General features: G+C 41.4%; 1 protein-coding gene across 4 annotated transcripts in view; it reads right to left on the reverse strand.

Moving 5' to 3' along the window:
* Positions 1–17,714, reverse strand: part of igsf5b (immunoglobulin superfamily, member 5b) — a 54,675-nt gene that overhangs the window by 29,723 nt on the left and 7,238 nt on the right. For 2 of the 4 annotated variants that reach the window (XM_052013280.1, XM_052013281.1), the window contains exons 3-7: positions 13,751–13,829; positions 9,266–9,580; positions 4,380–4,679; positions 2,278–2,394; positions 917–941 (exon numbers count right to left, since the gene is read on the reverse strand). In XM_052013280.1, the coding sequence (XP_051869240.1) occupies positions 917–941; positions 2,278–2,394; positions 4,380–4,679; positions 9,266–9,580; positions 13,751–13,796 (803 nt within the window). In that variant the 5' untranslated portion in view covers positions 13,797–13,829. Of the gene's footprint in view, positions 1–916; positions 942–2,277; positions 2,395–4,379; positions 4,680–9,265; positions 9,581–12,330; positions 12,436–13,750; positions 13,830–17,714 lie in introns of those variants that run through there. The other 2 variants (XM_052013279.1, XM_052013282.1) reach the window with 2 other exon arrangements.

Raw genomic sequence — 17,714 nt, forward strand, 5'->3', positions numbered from 1 at the left:
AGAGTGCATCACAATTGAGCCTGATCTGTTCCTATCTGACATCCGTTTCAGATAATAACATAAGAACATAATGGAGTCAGGAGTAGGCCATTTGGCCCCTCATGCCTGCTCTACTATTCAATAAGAACATAGCTGCCCTGATACTGCAATATCACTGTTTTGCACTAATCCACCACCCTCGTTTCCTTTAATACCTAAAAACTATCAATATGCCTTCAGTATATTCAGCATCTGAACTTCTACGGCCTTCTTAGATTGAGAATTCCAAAGATTCACCATCCTCTGGGTGAAGAAATTTTCCTTTTTCACCTGAATGACCAATCCCCTACTTTGAGGCTGTGATCCCTAATTCTAGGTTCCACATCCAAGTGCAATTTTAACTCTGCATCAACCCTGTCAAGATCCCTAAGAATTTTATCTGTTGTGATAAGATCACCTCTTATTCATCTATAGACAGTGTAGGTCCAATAGATTGAAGTTCTCCTCAGCTGAAAAACCTGCCATCTCAGAAATCAATCTGGTATCCATTTTCCATCAGGAATTATAGAACAGTGATGAGAAAGAGGAATGCTGACTAATATTTATCCTCCTAATCATAGGGACAATGATACAAGGTAATCTACTGACATCCTAGTTAACACTGTCGAACCCATCACCAAATCTGTGTCTACAAGTCTGCACCACATCAGGTAATCCAGCAAATAAAACATTTCTAAAGATTCTTTACCAATTTTGGAATATACGTAGAGTCATAGAGCAGTACAGCATGGATACAGGTCCTTCGGCCCAATGAGTCCATGCCGACCATGGTGCCCACCCAGCTAGTCCCAATTCCCTGCATTCAGTGCATCTCCCCCTAAGCCCCGCCCTTTCATGTACATACCACAAAAGAAAAAAATAATGCAGGCCTACTTACTTTAACTCATTCCGATAGCTAGTTTCTAAAAAAAAAAGAAAAAGAAATTATTAACGAGAGCAAATTCTTCAACAGTGTTTTTAGCAGTTATTTTTTGTAATAAATGGTGGTATTTTAGCTGTGTATTTATATAACTATGTGTCCATAAGGGCTAGCAGGAGAGGAGAGTAAAGGATCAATCTATCCAGGTGAAGAACCAAAGCCATTAATGCAGGAGATCGTCAGAGCTGAAGAATAAGTGATATCATGATCTAAAGGCTGGAAGTCCAGGAGGTTGAGTCTTAGTAACCTATGGAATGGACACAAATGGTCACCCAGGAGAGGTCCACATATAGGGACAAAACATGTCAGAGGGGAGAGCACACAGTGGGTTTTAAAAGACCTTGGACTGTCGGTAATTGAGGCTTTCAGAAAATGTAATAGACTCAATGAGCTGCACAGAAGTTAGTTCAATCCTTTTTGGTCCATCTTAGAGACTATCTGAAACCCAGGTTATACCTTCTTTTGATGAGATAAACTTGATAAGATATCTTTATTAGTCACATGCACATCGAAACACACAGTGAAATGCATCTTTTGCGTAGAGTGTTCTGGGGGCAGCCCGCAAGTGTCGCCACGCTTCCGGCGCCAACATAGCACGCCCACAACTTCCTAACCCATACGTCTTTGGAACGTGGGAGGAAACCAGAGCACCCAGAGAAAACCCACGCAGACACAGAGAGAAAGTACAAACTCCTTACAGACAGCGGCTGGAATTGAACCCAGGTCGCTGGCGCTGTAACAGCGTTACGCTAACCTGCTACACTACTGTGCCTGCTCTCCTCTTGACAAACCTGAATGTGAATCACATCTAGAATCAAGTGTTTCAACAAGTTCTGGAGAATTTGAACAATCTAGGTTTCATTATTTTACACAGAGAACAGTGAACATGTGAAACATGTTGTCTGCAAAGAAATTAATAGCATTGCAAAGTATTTGGCCTTGGCAAATTCAAGGTAGCTATTTAACAAAGGGATCAATTGAGAATTATTTTTTCAAGGAAATCACAAGGCTTTTTCCTCCCCCATACCCTCGTATGTTACTATCATTGTTAGAATTTAATTTCTTATGGTAAAGTCAAATAATATAGATCATTCCAGTTCACTTGAATAGGATGACTGTCAAAGGCTCTGCTAGCACAGATAAAATGCATCAGGCATTCTCTACAGTAAGACCCTAGGGTAATATACCAATCCACTATGCACATTTATGAATGTAATGCAAAATGTAGCAACTAAAAAACAAGCACAACAAAATGAAAGTAAAGCTGTACATAATTAGTCCTTCAGCTTTTAAAGGACTAAGAGAAAATTGAAACTAACCATGGTGCTTTCTTCGTTTTATGCAGATAATAATCACAATGATGAGTATTATAAGCAGGATGGCCGCAGCGATGGGCACCACAATGGCAATAATTAGCCAGGTCTGATCCTCACTAGCTGTAAAAGTCAAACACTTCAGTGAATTAGTGCACAGCTGATAGCCTGTGGTGCAACCTTTCTGGATAACAGAACATTTTTGAGAGTAATAGAAAAAAATGCACACAGGGGTGGTAATCAGGCAGTGCCAATAAACATGAGAATAAAGTTCAAGTCATTCTCCAATTCTCTCCCTATCTTACCCAAACTATTGGCTCTGACTTGGCTGTGGTTCACAGATGCTAGCGTTTCTCCATTGTGCACTTTTATCTGAGCCTGACTTTTGGTAAGTTGTTTGACTTTGATTTTGCAATGGTAGAGTCCATCCCTGTTGCCACCACATGTCTATATCCATAGCCTTAATATCAGTCAATAGCCAGATTGGTTTTCCACTTTTTCCTTTAAGGAGATTAAGATCAATTCTTGAACCTTCACCATCATACATCTGACATAAGTTGACTCAGCACAGACTGTCGAACAGAATCTAGGAACATCTTGGTCTGACTGTACCTATCCACTGAGCTGCTGGAAGAGTTAATATTACACACTCACTCAGAAATAATCCAGTTTAATTATAAGTAATAATGAACAACCCAAAAAAATCCTCGATTTCAAAAATAACTACAAAGTGCTTTGAAATGTTCTGAAATCTTCAAAGACATTGTATAAAACCTAATATTAATTTTGATTTTGCAACTGGATACTACAGGCCAGGTATGTCTCTCAGTAAAACATTCTGTAGTATCTTTGTTATTTCAGAATGCGAAGAGATGTGTCTGTCAAAGTAAACTATAATATTAGCAATATTTAAAAAAGGAATATGTTGTTAATTAATTTATTCTACTCTCATAAATCTTAAGTTTGGATCAGGGTTACATTGGACTGATATCCTTGCCCCTGCTCCTCCGGAGGCCACTACTGTTATTTTTATCATATCATGCAGAAATATTCTTCATATTTTATCAGACTGCATTGGTTAGTTTTAAAGTTGATCTATAACCAACCCCTTTTATGAGAACATGTTTTATTGGAGAAATAGCAAATTATTGTTAAACACCATTAATTGATTTTAGATTTGGGAAAGGGAGAACAAACCTCAGTATTGCAAGTTTCTAGTACATTAACAGAAAAACCTTGTAAAAATTGTATCTATTCACCAGTGCCATTGAAGGAGAGAGGGCTGACTGTGTCATAAATTCAATGGGGAACAAGATATAGTATATATTTGGTGAGGATGTGACTGAGAGTGTTTTATATGTATTCTTGATTTTAGAGAAGGCCAATGGATTAAACTGACCTTTTCCAGCAACCTTAATTAGCTCTGGTGGTACACACCTCCTTAAGCAATTGCATCAATTGAAAATTAGTTACAGAATGCTTCAAGGCATGAATATCAAACATCACAGGGTAGAATTCATTAAATGGTCACAAATCTAGCAGTGTTTTTGCATTGTACATTTAAGAAATATGGTTCTATTGTCCTCATTATGTGGTTAAGCTTACTTCAAAATATACTATCCTCTATAAATAAATCCAAAGACTAAAATAAGTTTATACAATTGTCTCCTTTGTCACCAAAGTGACAGTTTCATTTTGTGGATTCCTGTGGATTACCAGTGGTCCCTTTCAAGACACAGGGGATAACTATTGTCAGGGGGTTTGGATACACCTGAACCTAATCCAGTCTTCATTTGTTGTGCACTGATATAAACGCTTCAGCAGAATCAAGGGATGATTAATGTTTTTCACCTCCTTGGTCCAGAGACAGTACAGCCAACAAGATTGGTGTTGTTCTCACCAATAGATAAGTCTACTACAGCTTTCTCCAGAAAATAAAATTGAGACATCCTTGCTCAGTATTGCTCCATTCCCTATATGGTAGTCATCCATGTGTAGAGCTTTCCCATAGACTAGGTTTGATATAAATTTTGTCTCTGTGACCAATCAGTAAATCACTGTATTAAATAAACCCTGCTTCACTCCAGTACACAAGGCACTATACTCACGTGACTTCACAGTGATGAATAGTGCAGCAGTTTTAGGCTGAGGAAGAGCTTCAATGTCAGCCAGACACATAATCTCGGCATTGGCACTAAGGGTGAGGTTTAAAGTGCTGATGGTATTGTAGAGATTGTCTGAAGACTGTTCGATGGTAGTGGTGTACATTTTTGAATCCACAACTGTTCGGTTTTTTTTCCACCTGATAGTTGGGACAGGATTCCAGCCTTCTGCCTTGCAGACGATGTCTGTGGCACGGTTTTCCACAACAGACGAAATCTCCTTCACAAAAAATAGTGGTCCATCAACTGTGGGTAGAAGAAGAGCACAGATTTTGTTTGGTGCATTGTCTTAATAGTGATGAACTTGTCATTTAACTTAACTATACATATACATGAATTAAAAAAGCTTCATAATTCATTTCAATGCTATATTTTTCCTTCGTTATTTGTTTTTGTTATCGAACCTCCTGTTCCCCTCCTCACACAGCTGGAATTGTAGTTTTCTTTTATTCCTTCTATCTTAATTGCTGTATGAAGTTGCCGGAGGACTAACTTCCATGTAACTCTGTTTAGTATTAACAAACAACTGAGTGCCAAGGTGGATGTCTTCAAATGGTAGTTTGGAATCAACTTCCTTATTCTGTGCAAGACCAGGAGACCTTGGGGCAGAAGATGATCCTTCCCTAAACAGCTTTGTTGTGCTAGTCAGATTGTTACAATCCAACAGTTTTATGGTCGCATTGCCAGCTTTTTATTTCTAGATATTTAAAAATGCAATCCTAATTCTTAAACTGTTTTGGGAGCTGACACAGATGTACAATGAGATGGTTAATGATTCATCAGGACTGCCTCACTAAATACAGGAGGTGACAAGGAGCATAGAGGAGCCAACCTATATGTTCTCACAGGACGTTCTGCAGAGCTGGGAAACCACGATCTTCACTCTGGAGGTCATGTGTACTTCTTTGTAAGGATTGATCACCAGTCCCACCACACAGCACCCAGTGGTTCAGGTGACAGACAGAGGAGATCCAGACAGAAGCCACAGGAGGTTTTTCTGCTTCCATGTGGTCTCACCATGATCCAGCTAGAGGCTGTGTCTCTGCACAAGTACCAAGTCTGAAAGGATCACTGTGAGGCTACCAGGGAGCTGTTTGACTCTGTCTGAGCAAGGAGATAGCAATCATGAACAAACCACCGTTCTCCTTGAGCAGATCACTGCTCTCATTGCACTCAGGGATGCAAGCCATGAGCAGCTCACAGAGCAAAGAGATGCTGCTCATCGGCAGTGGTTGTTATTGATGGACAAGGAGATGTGGCAGGTCAGCAGATTACCATCTGTGAGCAGATTGCCCTCCAACAGAAGCAGAGCGGCCCCTTTTTGCCCTCCTAATAGAAAAATAGAGCCGTAGATAGGGTAGATAGAATCTTTTTCCATTTTGTAAGGGTATCAAAAGCAAGAGGGCATAGGTTTAGGAATTTTAAAGGGATTTCAGGGGAAAGTGATTTACACAGAGAGTGATTGATATCTGGAATGCGATACAATCACTGTATTTAGACAGGCACGAATAGACAAGGCAGAGACGTATACAGTCCTAATACAGGCAAATTGTATTAGTATAGATTGGCAAAAAGGTAACAACGGAGTCATATTGCTGTGCAACTCATTGGGATGGGGCATATGAAAATTTGTCACCTCCCTACAGATGAAGTGATATAGTAGATTGTGAAACAACATTGAAAGATATGACATAAATAAGGCAGCGTACTAGTGCAGCAGGTAGTGTTACTGCCTCAAGGCTCTATGGACCTATGTCTAATACTGACCTCGTGTGGAGTTTTGGCCAAGCATTCCAGTTTCCACCCACATCCTAAAGGAGTGCTCGTAGGTTGAGTTACCCCTGGTGTAGGTAAGTAGCAAAAATGTGAAAGGGAAGTTGGGAGGCATGTGAAAAAGAATAAGGTGCAAGGCTGCAGGGAAATAAGGGAATGGAACTGACGGGAAAGCTCTATGGGAGCTGGCATGGATCTGATGAGTCAAATAGCCCCATTCTGTGTTGTAGTAATAGCTAGCATTTAAAGAACAAAAGCAGCATTTATTTGTAAGTTATATATACTGATAATCACAACAAAAATCAACAAGAAAAGTGGTCCAACATGTATTTTATCCCTGTGTTCATGGAAGAAAACATACAGAACCTTCTGCAAATAATGGAGAACTGTAGGTCTGCAATGAATGAGAAAGTCAAGGTAAATTTCCAAGCGTAATTGTTCAACTTAAGTTATAAGATAATATATCTTTATTAGTCACATGTACATTGAAACACACAATGAAATGCATCTTTTTGTAGAGTGTTCTGGGGGCAGACCGCAAGTGTCACCACGTTTCCAGCACCAACATAGCATGCCCACAGCTTCCCAACCCATACGTCTTTGGAATGTGGGAGGAAACCAGAGCGACCGGAGGAAACCCACGCAGAGGAGAATGTACAAACTCCTTACAGACAGCAGCTGGAATTGAACCCAGGTTGCTGGCACAGTAATAGCCTTATGCTAACCACTACACTACTGTGCCTGCCTCCTTAACCAGGCTTTATATACTCCTATACAGCTCAGTGTTTAAATGCTTAATAATGTTCTTGCAAAGCATCTTGGAGCACCTTGCTGCATTATAGATAATACATTAATGCAAGCTGCCATTGGAAACATAAATAGAACTGCCTGCATACCTATTCCCCTGGGGAATACATATTTGCGAATGTGTATGTGGGGGTAAATAAAAAGGACTAAACAAGTTAAAAAATTTTCTCATGTGCTTGAAGAGTGTGAACAGAACTGAACACGCACGAAATCAAAGCACACAAGATGAAAAGCAAACCAAGGGGAAGATTGGAAAGGATTGCCTTCAAGTCGAGTAATTGAGAAGTACAGAACACTGTAATAATGCATTTCTTTTGATCTTTCAGATAGCCTTTGTAACCCCCTGTCCTGACTCCCTTCCCTTCCAGATCTCCTGCTCAAAGCTTCTGATCCTATTAGATGAAAGAGTGGTTTGATCATCAGCTCACATACAGACTCCGGTTGGTCACAGCATAAAAATAGAACCTGAAATACCTGGCACCAGGCTCATGTTGCCACTTGTCTTTTAACCATCCTGACACAAATAACGATTAGATGCAGTGAAGGCTTTAAGCAGAAGTTAAAATATTTTATAAAGTGTGAAGAATGCAAGAACCAAAGCTCTATTAGAGATTATCAGCGAGTTGAAAGAAGAGAAAATGTTTTTAAAACCACGAAAAATGTTGCAAAAGTATTCTTAAAACAACAAATGTAACCTTGGTCATTCAGAGTTCCAATTTAGTGTTGTTTTCTGTTGGTCAGTACCAATCAGCCACTATGTTATAAAATGGCTGAGCAGGCGAGAGTCTGAGTATCTCCTGCTCCTTATTCATATGTTCATATCTGATAACAGAAAAGAGGAAAAGGAGACAGATTGGAATGAAATACAAAAGGAAGAAAAATGCTGAATATACCCAGTGGAAGGGAAGCAGAGGCAGCATTTCAGGTTGAGGACTTTTCATCAGAACTAGAGAATTGTACATTTCCAACCTTTGCCTGACTTTCCAAACACTCTGCAATGCTTCTTTAACCATTTTCACCTTCTCTGAACCCATCTTTTGTACCCTTACTTGTTCCTTTATCATTTCCTTTTCTCTGCCACTTTCTCCTGCATCGACATACCATCCGCCACAACAGCCAGGACCTCCCGGTGGCCACCCACTTCAATTCCACATCCCACTCCCATACCCACATGTCTATCCATGGCCTCTTCTACTGCCACGTTCAGGCCAGGCTCCACCCCCTCCCCCCACCTTCTTTTTCTGGCTTCTGCCCCTCTTTCTTTCCAGTCCTGATGAAGGGTCTCGGCCCGAAACGTCGACTGTTTATCTCCCTCCAGAGATGCTGCCTGACCTGCTGAGTTTCTCCAGCACTTTTTGTGTATTACTCCAGATTCCAACATCTGCAGAATTTCTTTTGTCGACATAGCTTTGGTCAGTTAATCACACATTGTCCCTACTCTTCCCTGTTTTCCTTTCGTCCCTTTAAAGAGTGGAGGGAGGAACACCGAAGCTTCAACAACTTCTTGCCATAAAAGCAGAGTACTACTGCCAGAAAATGTGTTGAGAGTAAAGATAGCTACGTAGAAACAATACACATCAAGTTCATTTGAGCCACTTATAGCAGTATGGTCACCACATTTGATTGAAGCAAGAGATAGCAGGTGCTGGAATCTGGAACATAGATTGTCGATTGAAGTGAGAATTACCCAGTCTTCTCCCCTCTGCCAAGCTATAGTGTTTTCACTGCACACAGCCTTGTTGAAACTCTGTTCAAATCAAACATTTTCTATTTCTAATGAAAGGATATTGTCCCCAAACGTGAAACCTGTTTCTTTCCTCCCAATGCTCTCTGACCCCCAAATGTTCCCTTCATTTTCAGTTTTCCATGGAATCATACGACCATACAGCATTTTCCCCAATCGCACTTTGAGGAAAATGTTGTCCCACTCCACTCTTCTTTTCTCCATACCCTGCAAATATTTCCTTTGAATGCTGTTTGGAAATCACTATTGAATTTGTTCCCAACAGCCTTTCAGGTGGTGCCTTTCAGATCAAACAATAAAGATTTTACTCCTATCCCTTCACTAAAATATTCATCATTGATGCCTCCCCTATCTTCCCTGCTGAAAACCCTCACAGTTTGAACAGAGACTGTTAAAAGGGGGTTGAATAGATTATTAATCCTCCTCTTAACTATCTCCACTCAGCAGAGAACAATCCCAGATTCCATATTCTGAATGAAGTCGTTAAGTTTTAAAGAATTATACTGACCCTGTACAAACAAAAATGCCTGTTGATATTCTTCGGTTTGGAGGCTACACCTCACTGTCATGTTTTCTCTCATGGTCACTGGTGAGATGATAAGTTCTGAAGTAAATGTTCTCTTAGTTGTGTAATTCCGTTGATGAAATCGAGAGTCTGTAATAATTGGTCCATCTGGTACAATGGTGAGGATGGGTATTGTATCCATTAACCAGATGATAATTCTCCAAGGTAGTGATACTGTGCAGTTGAACGCGGCATCAGCGTGAAGCAAAGCAAAGGCATTTTTTGGAACTTCTATGATTTTAGTAGATAAACACACACCTGAAAGATAAACAGTTGATATTGGATAAAAGTACCATTGAGTCAAGCTACAGAATGAGTCTTCAAGAAAAGAAAAAATTGGCAATAAAAGTCCTCTTGGCTTTTAAGCCTATAACAGTACTATTGCACTCAAAGCTTTTCCACAGCATCTGGATATCATATAATAGAGACTTCAAAAGCAATGTGAATCTAACTAAGCAGCACTCTACTACTGTGTGCCTCCTGTGAATTGGGGCCAATGTGGGATGTATGATTGTTTACTTTTAATTTTAAAAACCTTATTCAAGCACAGAGGCTGAGAAGTTGGCCTATGGCCATTTTTTGGTGTCCAGGAGCATCTGGTAAAGATTGCATCAACCCAAACACAACTCACACCCCAACATCAAGACTCAAGGCTCCCATGATACTCCTCTCTCATTCTCAATGTTGCCAGACAGGCTGGTGATGTGGGCTCCAGATTTTCACTTCTGCTGGAATTATAGTGGCCTGCCAATATGCACCCCCAAAGGTCAATATCTGGGTCATGTATCGGGACAATGATCACAGTTGGTGGCACCCCTTCCCTACCCTTACCCCATAGAACAAATGACAAATAACCTGTTAGAAGTCTGTGCACTTTCTTCCTGACATTTTGGGACCTGGAGTCTGAATAGCATCTGAAGAAAGGGTGCTGCACAAATCAATTCTAGGCCATTGGTTCTGTTGCAAGACTGAAGCTTAAGCTTCATTATTCTAGTTGAAAATAATTGCTTAGACCTTAAAGAGAAGTGTAAAAAAGTTGATGTATTCTAGTATATGAAGCAGAAGAGAAATAATATCTCAGTTCCAAGTAAATAACGGGATGGCGTTTTGGCCCTTGATGGTAGGAAACTGCAGATTGCTGCTTTACACAACATCCTCATCACATTGTCTCAGAGCTGAAGATCGGAGAATCTGAACTATTAGGACCAGTTGTAGCTCAGTAGGGAACACTCTTGCCTCTGAGTCAGAAAATTTAAAGATTCAAATCTTATTACATGGACATAACCACAGAAATCTAGAGGGACACTTCAGTGCAATTTCTCAGGGATGTGATGCACTGTTGGAAACGCTTACCTGAGGATCCTTGTGCATTGTAAAGGGTGTGATAGATGGATAGATTAACAAGAATTACTGGTTTTGATCCTCTGTTGCAAATGTGCAGCCCAATACTCCATTTGGAGTCTAGGGTCTCTGAAGGAAAGGGGTGGAGGGTTGACAACCATAGGCCCAATAGGGCCTGTGCAGTGGTCAAGGTTAGGGGGGGAGCAGTAGAGCCCAGCATGTGAAGGCGGAGTGGATGAATAAGAGGATATCATGGCAGAAGGGTGGAGGTAGGGGCATCTGAACGCTGCACATCAGGCAGTGGGAGAAGTAGATAGATAAGGGAATGGGGACCAGAATTTCCTATGAGGAGTAATTGCTGGGTTGGGATGGAGGTAGTTCAGTGCAGCCAACAATGAAGGTGTCCCAGTCTGGTGTTGCACTGGTGAGACCATATTGCCCCAGGAGTGCCCAACGAAAATGGTCTGCAAGCATTACTAGATCAGATCATCTGGCCAGTATCACATACGTGTTTGCGGGAGCTTGCAATGCAAAAATTAACTGCTGTAAATTTTGATCCCATTGATCCAATTTGCTTTTATAAAGTATTTCATTGGCTGAAAAATGCTTTGGAAGGACTTGAAAGTGACATGGAAGTTGCTGTAAGAATGGAAATAATATTTTCTTCAGGATATCTGGAGAGGTAAAAAGAACTAGTGTACGGCTTTGTCCAGTTTAGCTGAAGTTTGCATAACATGACAACAACACACAATCAAGGAGAGACTGTATAGTTTCCTCTGCTTCCACAATATCATGACAGTGGAGCTCTGCTAGTACAGTATTTCTAGGAGTCCCATGGCTGGCATGCAGCTTATGCTGGCCTGTGCCTTCGGATGGATATGGACAGACATCTATGGCCATAGTTGTGCAAGTGTAGCTCAACATCTTTCTTTACCCAGGCCTTTACTCTTCCTTCAGTAGCTTCCTGATTTGTGTCTTTTTTTGCTGTGGTTTAAATATTGAAGTAGGTTTTTACTAATGGGTGAAAATTGCTTTCATTATGATATCAAACTCAGTGTTATTAATGTTTTATTGGAGATGAGAATTGGGTGTCAGGTAAACAGGAAAATGGACAATCTTCAATGACAAACATCTCCTCCCACTTAGTGGAGATGAAGGTGTAAGCGAGAAGAGTGCACAAAATGATTTGTAGAGAAAAGAAACCAGGGACTGTATGTTCATTCAAGAACGATCCTGGAAATGAAAGCGGTTTGACGGATGAGAATAGGACTTGAACCTGCGTTATGTGGTCCAACCACATCTCACAATGAATGGCTACATGGGAGACTGATTCAAAAGGTAAGAGCCCTTGAGATCAAGGGTGATTTTGCAGATTGGATTTTAAATTGGCTTGATGGTACGAGGCAGAGAATGATGGTGAAGGGTTGGTTTTGTGCTTGGAAGACTATGACTAATGGCGTATTACAGTGATTGGTGCTGAGATCCTTGCTATTTGTTATATACATTAATGATCTCGATGTCACAGGGAAAGGAACAACATGGAAACAGGCCCTTCAGTCCACCAATTCTACACCAACCATTAACCATCTATTTACACCAATCCTACATTGATCCCATTATTATTCTCCCCACGTTCTCATCAAATTGCCCCAGATTCTACCACTCACCTACACACGAGGAGCAAGTAAAGCCAATTAACCCACCAACCCACACGTCTTTGGGATGTGGGAGGAGACTAGAGCACCAGGAGGAAACCCATGTGGTCATATGTAGAAGGTGCAAACTCCACACACGTAGCACAGAAGTCAGGATTGAACCCGTCTCTCTGGCTGTGAGGAAGCGGCTCTACCATCTGCACCATTTGTCACCCTGTGTGAATATAGGAGGTATGATTACTAAGTTCACGGATGACACAAAAATTGATAATGCGTTTGATAGTGAGGTTATGATACAACTATATAAATCATTGGTTAGGTCACAGTTGGAGTACCATGTGCAGTTCTGGTCACCATATTATAGAAAGGATATGGAAGGGACGCAAAGGAGATTCACCAGGGTGTTGCCTGGGATGGAGTGTTTCAGCTATGAGGAGGGAATGGATAGACTGGGTTTTTTTGAGGCTGAGGGCTGACTTGAATAAAGTAAACAGGATTATAAGGACCACAGATAAAATAGATAGTGAGAAACTTTTCCACTTCGCAGTGGTGTCTATGGCTAGAGGGCACAGGGTTAAGATGAGAGATGGAAAATTTAGAGAGGACTTGAGGAAAAAAAATTCACCCAGAGGGTTGTTGAAGTCTGGCATGCACTGTCTGAGGGGGTGGTGGAGTCACAACATTTAACAAGTATTTAGCTGAGAATTTGAAATGGCATAGCATAACAGGCTATGAGCCAGTTACTGGGATATGTAGAAAAGAGAGGCACTTGATGGCTGACAAGGACCCAATGTGCTGAAGGGCCTGTTTCTGTGCTGTATGACTCTATGATTCTGAGTTGCCCACAATATCCATTCAGATCTGCTTTCCTTGGACTTCAAAAATGTTTTTTTTTCTGGAGACTAGAGCATCAAACATGGAGATTAGCCTTCAGTGGACTAGAGTGGAATCTACAGAAAAGTTGTGGTGAATAAAGGCCAAAGAATAGTCAGCTGGCATTTTAAATGTGTATTACCTTATAACCAGGGAGGGGAGAAATAGATGTTTTCTTTTCTGGTCTTTGTTTGATTGGGATAACTGCATCATTATTTTTTAATTTGCTTGTACGAGGTGAACACCACTGGCAAACCAGTACTTTTTGTCCAGTCCTAACTGAGTAGTTGGAGAACAGTTAAAAGTCAATCACGTTGATGGACCTGGAGTTATATGTAAACCAGGCAAGGTAAGGGCAGCAGATTTCCCTCTCTGAAGGACATTGGTGAGCAGGCAGTATGCTGACCTTCACTATTTCGAGTCACACCTGATGCTATAGCCACTTACATGATGCTTTGGAATTTTTGGAATCTGTAGCACAACAAAGAACTTTGAAGGAATGACTTTGAAGGGAAGGGTAGGATTTATTTCAGTGCAGAAAAATGGACAGGTTACTCACCTAATGATATGCTAAATAATGCTAAAACTGTTGTAATAGCTGCCATGATGAACCAGGAATTTCACGCTAAAGGCTGTACCTGAAATAGGAAACATCTGGATTATTAAAAGAAATATAACAGTAACTCACACTAATGCTCAATTGCATAATATTTTTGACTCCTGCAACAACACCCATGCCTTAAGCTGAAAAAATGCACACAAGAACTCTGGTTTGGACATGTATGGCCAAGAAAGCTCACCAGCGCCTCTATTTCCTCAGGACGCTAAAGAAATTTGGCATGTCCCCTTTGACATTCACCGTTTTTTATCATAGATCATCTGAATGCATCACGGCTTGGTATGGTAACTGCTCTGCCCAGGACCGCAAGAAACTGCAGAGAGTTGTGAACACAGCCCAGTGCGTCACAGAAACCAACCTCCCCTCCATGGACTCTGTCTATACTTCTCACTGCCTTGGTGAAGCAGCCAGCATAATCAAAGACCCCACCCATCTGGGTCATTCTCTCTTCTCTCCTCTCCCATCAGGCAGAAGATACAGGAGCCTGAGGGCACATACCACCAGGCTCAAGGACAGCTTCTATCCCACTATTGAACGATTCCCTTATATGATGAGATGGACTCTTGACCTCACAATCCACCTTGTTATGACCTTGCACCTTATTGTCTACCTATAAAATGCACTTTCCTGTAGCTGTGACACTTTACTTTGTACTCTGTTATTGTTTTTACCTGTACTACCTCAATGCACTCTGTACTAACTCAGTGTATCCGCACTGTGTAATGAATTGATTTGTATGAATGGTGTGCAAGGCAAGTTTTTCACTGTACTTCGGTACAAGTGACAATAATAAACCAATACCAATACCAAAACCAAATGTTAATTTGATAGGACAAATGCCATTCCACAAACAGAGTGGCAGACAAGTAAAGAACAGTGAACTCTGGTGTGCAGGCAAGTCTCCCTACAATAGAAAATAAAGGACCAATTTTGCTGTTTGGCCATACAGGGCATGCGGGTGAGTGGACGTCCAACACGGCGGCAGATAGTACACATTCGTATGACAAAAATCAACAGACAGCCGGTGTTGGAAATAAAAACAGAAAATGCTGGAAACATTCAACACGTCAGCCGGTATCTATAGAAAGAGAAACAGAACTAACATTTCATTTTAAAGACTCTTTATCAGTCAAGGCATTGAGCCTAAAAGTTAGGAAGTCATGGTGCGGATGTACAAGATGCTGGTGAGGCTGCACTTGGAGTATTGTGTTCAGTTTTGTTCACCCTTCTCTAGGAAAGATGTTCTTGAAGTGGAAAGAGTGCAGAAAAGATTTACAGGGATGCTGCCAGGACTTGAGGGACTGAGTTGTTGGGAGAGGTTGGACAGGCTCAGACTTTATTCCTTGAGTGTAAGAGATTGAGAGGTGATCTTATAGAGGTGTATAAAATCATGAGGGGCATAGAGAGCGTGAATAAACACAGTCTTTTTCCCAGGGTTGGAGGATCAAGTGCTAGAGGGCATAGGTTCAGTGTTAGAGGGGAAAGATTTAATAGGAACTTGAGGGGCAACATTTTTACACAAAGGGTGGTGAGTATATGGAATGAGCTGCCAGGGGAAGTGGTTGAGTCAGGTACAGTAACAACTTTTAAAAGACAGTTGGACCGGTACATGGATAGGAAAGGTCTAGAAGGTTATGGGTTAAATGCTGGCAAATGGGACTAGCTTGGATGGGGCATCTTGGTCGACGTGGACCAGTTGGGCTGAAGGGCCTGGTTCCATGCTGTATGACTCTATAACTCTATTTCTCCTTCTGCTGATTTTACCTGACTTGCTGAAATTCCCAACATTTTCCGCTTGCCTTATCTACTCATGCCAAGTTGGAACGCTGTATCTGATCAAGCATCTAAATGGCTTGCCAGAAATCCTAAAAATGTTGATTACAATATCAGAATGAGGGTCCTAAGGTTAACGTAAGACACTTTAGTAAAAGTATTTCTACCCAAGCCCCAGGCCCATCCTGTAATAAACACTCACCAACAGCTGCCATTTGTACAGCAGCTGTGCCATTTAAAAGGCCCATGCAACCATGCAAGTTAGAGCTCCCTGCTGCCTGCCACTTTAATTCTCCATGGCCACCCCCACCAAGACCTATCTGTCTGTGAACTCCTGCACTGTTAAAGTGAAGCCCACAGTAAGCCTGGGAACAGCTTCTTATCTTCCATCAGGTCACATGGCAGCCTTCCGGACTCAGTACCAAATTCTACATGTTTAGGTAACTGGCTTTCTCTGTCTGAATCAGAGCCAATCATTTCTGCTGTAAGTCATCCACTTGCAATATTTGCTCAGTTGCTCTCTCTACATTAGTACAACCTGACCTGCTGGACATGACCTACAGCTGCTGAGTTTGTATTCGAAGTCCTTACTGCCCTCATCTCACAGCCTCTCTCTCTAACTGGCCCCCTTATCCCATCAACTGGGATGATCAGAATTATCTCTGCAACTTATCCCCACAACAATCCTGGCCTCACCCTGTCAGAGATATTCTCTTTGTCCAATCCTCCCTCTCTCATTTTCTTTACACTTAAAACTAAATTACTTTCTCACTTTCCCAGTTCTGACAAAGGACGTTTAATCTGAAACATTAACCCTGTTTCTCTTCCCCAGATGCTGTCTGATCTCCTCAGTGTTTCCAGCATTTGCTGATTTTATTTCAGATTATTACCTGGTTTGATCTCATGGGATATTGCTTCACTGCCATGCGTGTGTTTTGTGCCTTTTTTAATGTAGTCCACAACTGCATTGTGACTTTGTTGGTTAGTTTTTGTTGGTGCTTTGCTCTGAACAGATTTCTTGGGTGGTCCCAATGACATTGCCTATAGGGCAGGAAAACAAGGAGAGGACCATGACAGAGAGAGCAGGGAGCAAATGGGGCAAGGAAGGAATAGAGAACACTGTGTGAGTTCCTGTACAGCAATCAACTGTGAACCAAACCTTAACTCTCAAATATGCATGGATTGTGATAGTGCTTGGGGTTAAAATTCATGAGATGGGCAATTCATAAGACAGAATCTGGCAAATGTAGACTGGGAAAAGTATTTGCAACTAGATCAACGTTGGACAAATGAGTATCATTCGGAAGTGAACTAATGAGAGTTCAGTGCCCACATGTTCCTAAAAGGGTGAAAGGTATGGGTAGTAAATCCAAGGAATCCTTGATGTCAAAGGATATTGAGGGCTGGATAAAGAAAGCATGTTGAAATAGGGGAAGCTCTTCAGGAAGTGTAGGAACATACGTAAAAAGAAAATATGAAGGCAATGAGGGGTTGTGAAATACCACTGATGGATAAGATTAAGGAAAATCATAAAGTTTATTTAGTGCAAGAGGGTAAGAGTAGGGCCCCGTGGGGACCAAAAATGATAATCCGTGCTCACAACCAAAGGACGTAGGTGAGGCCTCATATGAATACTTCTCATCCCATGGGGTCATAGAGTGATACAGCACAGAAACAGGCCCGTCAACCCACCATATCCATGTGGACCATCAAGTAGCTATCTGTACTATTCCTGCTTATCACCACTTGGTCCATGGCCTACTGCACCATGGCAATTCAAATGCTCATCCAGGTAGTGTTTAAATGCTGCACGAGTACCTGCATCGACCACCTTCTGAGGCAGCGAGTTCCAAATTGCAACTACCCTCAGGATGAAAAAAATTCTTCCTCATATACCCTCTAACCCTCTTACTCCTTCAACCCATGGTTTTAGAAATGTTTATTGTAGGGTAAAGTTTCTCATTATCCACCCCTCATTATCCACCCTTCCTAGTATTTTATACTTCTGTCAGGTACCCCGTCAGCTTCCTCTGCTCCAAGGAAAACAAACTCAGCCCATTCTGTCTCTCCTCATAACTGAAACGCTCCATCCCAGGCAACCTCCTGGTAAATCTCAACCAGAACTCCACAC

The sequence above is a fragment of the Pristis pectinata genome, chromosome 4, assembly GCF_009764475.1.
Source record: "Pristis pectinata isolate sPriPec2 chromosome 4, sPriPec2.1.pri, whole genome shotgun sequence".
Taxonomy (NCBI): domain Eukaryota; kingdom Metazoa; phylum Chordata; class Chondrichthyes; order Rhinopristiformes; family Pristidae; genus Pristis; species Pristis pectinata.